At 53.6% G+C, this 1,792-nt stretch overlaps 1 protein-coding gene across 3 annotated transcripts in view; it reads right to left on the bottom strand.

Moving 5' to 3' along the window:
* SMIM11A (small integral membrane protein 11A) overlaps window positions 1-708 on the bottom strand; it is a 3,836-nt gene extending 3,128 nt beyond the window's left edge. For all 3 annotated transcript variants that reach the window (XR_001520499.1, XM_015621980.1, XM_015621894.2), the window contains exon 1: window positions 481-708. Coding sequence is in view for 2 of the 3 variants with exons in the window: in XM_015621980.1 (XP_015477466.1) it covers window positions 481-501 (21 nt within the window). In the remaining variant the exon portion in view is untranslated. The remainder of the gene's footprint in view (window positions 1-480) is intronic.
* Between the last annotated feature and the right edge of the window lie 1,084 nt (window positions 709-1,792).

A 1,792-nucleotide genomic window follows, 5' to 3' on the forward strand; every position in this document is an offset into this window, starting at 1 on the left:
CTGAACAATGGCAGCTGGGCCAGCCTTTCCTGCCAGCAGAGCTGCTCCATCCCTCTGCTCATCCTGGAGCCTCCTCTGGGCTCTCTCCAGCAGCTCCATGCAGCTGCTCCAGCACTGTGGTGCCTGACACAAAACCCTGCAGAACTCTCATGGCCCCAAAACCCCAAAAAATACAGTGGAGAAATTCCCCTCCAGTTACAAAAGCAGCTGAGTTAAGAGCAGCCAGAGAAAAACCTGGAAAGAGGAAAGGCAGGAGGAGCAGGGATGAGCAGAGCTCTGGTGAATTTATGTGGAATTATTTCCCAACAGCAAATCCTGGAGCAAGCATGTCTGGCAAGGGAGGAAACAACAACAAATCCCCTGTCCCTGAGAGTGTGGGGGTCAAACAACCCTCCCCTGGGAGAGGAATCATCAGAACCCATCCAACACACCCCACGTGGAAAGAGCCATCCCTGCTTTGGGAATGTGCACCAGCCTCACCTTCCAGTTAAAGGCCACCATCTCAGCTGTGGGTGCCCCAGGACTGGGGGGTCACACTCCTGGAGGCACAGGGCAGGGCAGGAGCATCTTGGAGAAATGGGAAAGAAAGAAAGAAAGCAGAATGAACTCTTGGAGAAATAGAAATTAAAAGATAATTAGGCAAGCTGCTGCTGAGTTCACCCTGCCCCTCTGAGGGCTCGTCCCCAGCAACCCCCAATGACCTCCAGGGCCTTTCTGGGGCTGAGTGACAGGAGCAGGACAGGGCTTTGACAGCCCCAGAGCAGGTGCTGGGGCTGGAATTCCACATCCTGACATGGAGAACACGGCTGCCTTTGGAAGCTGGAGCTGTGTGTGCTCCCCCTGCCCGGCTGTGCTGGGACCTGAGGGACATGGAGCCCCACAGGAGCTGCCTTGGGGGCTCTTTGGGGGCTCTCTGGGGGTTCTTTGGGGGTTTCTAAGCCCACCTGCTCTGTTTGGAGCCTGAACATCTAATTAATCCTCTAATTTATCAGTCCTCTGTGGTTGATTAATTTAATTCTCCATACTAACAGTTTATAAACATTGAGGTTAGCAGAGCAGGCACTCCCTGGAGCTCTGAGTGGTCACCAACCATTCCAGAGCTAAATTCCTGGGATGAAAAGCCTGCTGGAGGCTGCAGCACACACAGCACTGCCCTGGGCTCTCTGCTCCACCTCTTCAGCTGCTGGAATCCAAATTAACCCCTGGAGGCCTTTCCTGTCCAAGGAACAGGAGAGGGAAAGCGGGAGGGAACACTCCAGCACGGTGAAAAGCTGGGCTGAATAAATCAGCACCGCACCAGAGAGCTGCTGCTGAGCTTCCTGCAGAAATTAAATGTTCTTGCAGCTCCTGTCCTGCTCAGCTTCTGGGTAGATGTTCTGATTTCTCCAGCCAGAGGATCCTCTCCTCTCCTCTTCCCTCTCACCCCGCTGAGACCCCTCTGGAAACATTCCAGCTCCTCCAAAGATCTCTGTGACAAAATACAACTGTACCAGAGCCTTGGAGTGGCAGCCACCACCAAATTCCTGTTCATCAGTCACTATTTCTGTGCTGATCCTGACTGTGCAGCTCCTTATCCTGCTGGGGAAATGTCAGGGTGGTTGTTACACCTCCAGAAAAAAATGTATTTTCACTTCATGGAATCATGGAATGGTCTGGGTTGGAAGGAATCTTGAAGATCATCCAGATCCATGGCAGGGACAGCTCCCACTGTCCCAGGAGCTCCCAATGTCCAGCCTGGCCTTGGGCACTGCCAGGGATCCAGGGGCAGCCCCAGCTGCTCTGGCAATTCCAT

This window comes from Parus major, chromosome 1 (genome assembly GCF_001522545.3).
Source record: "Parus major isolate Abel chromosome 1, Parus_major1.1, whole genome shotgun sequence".
Classification (NCBI taxonomy): domain Eukaryota; kingdom Metazoa; phylum Chordata; class Aves; order Passeriformes; family Paridae; genus Parus; species Parus major.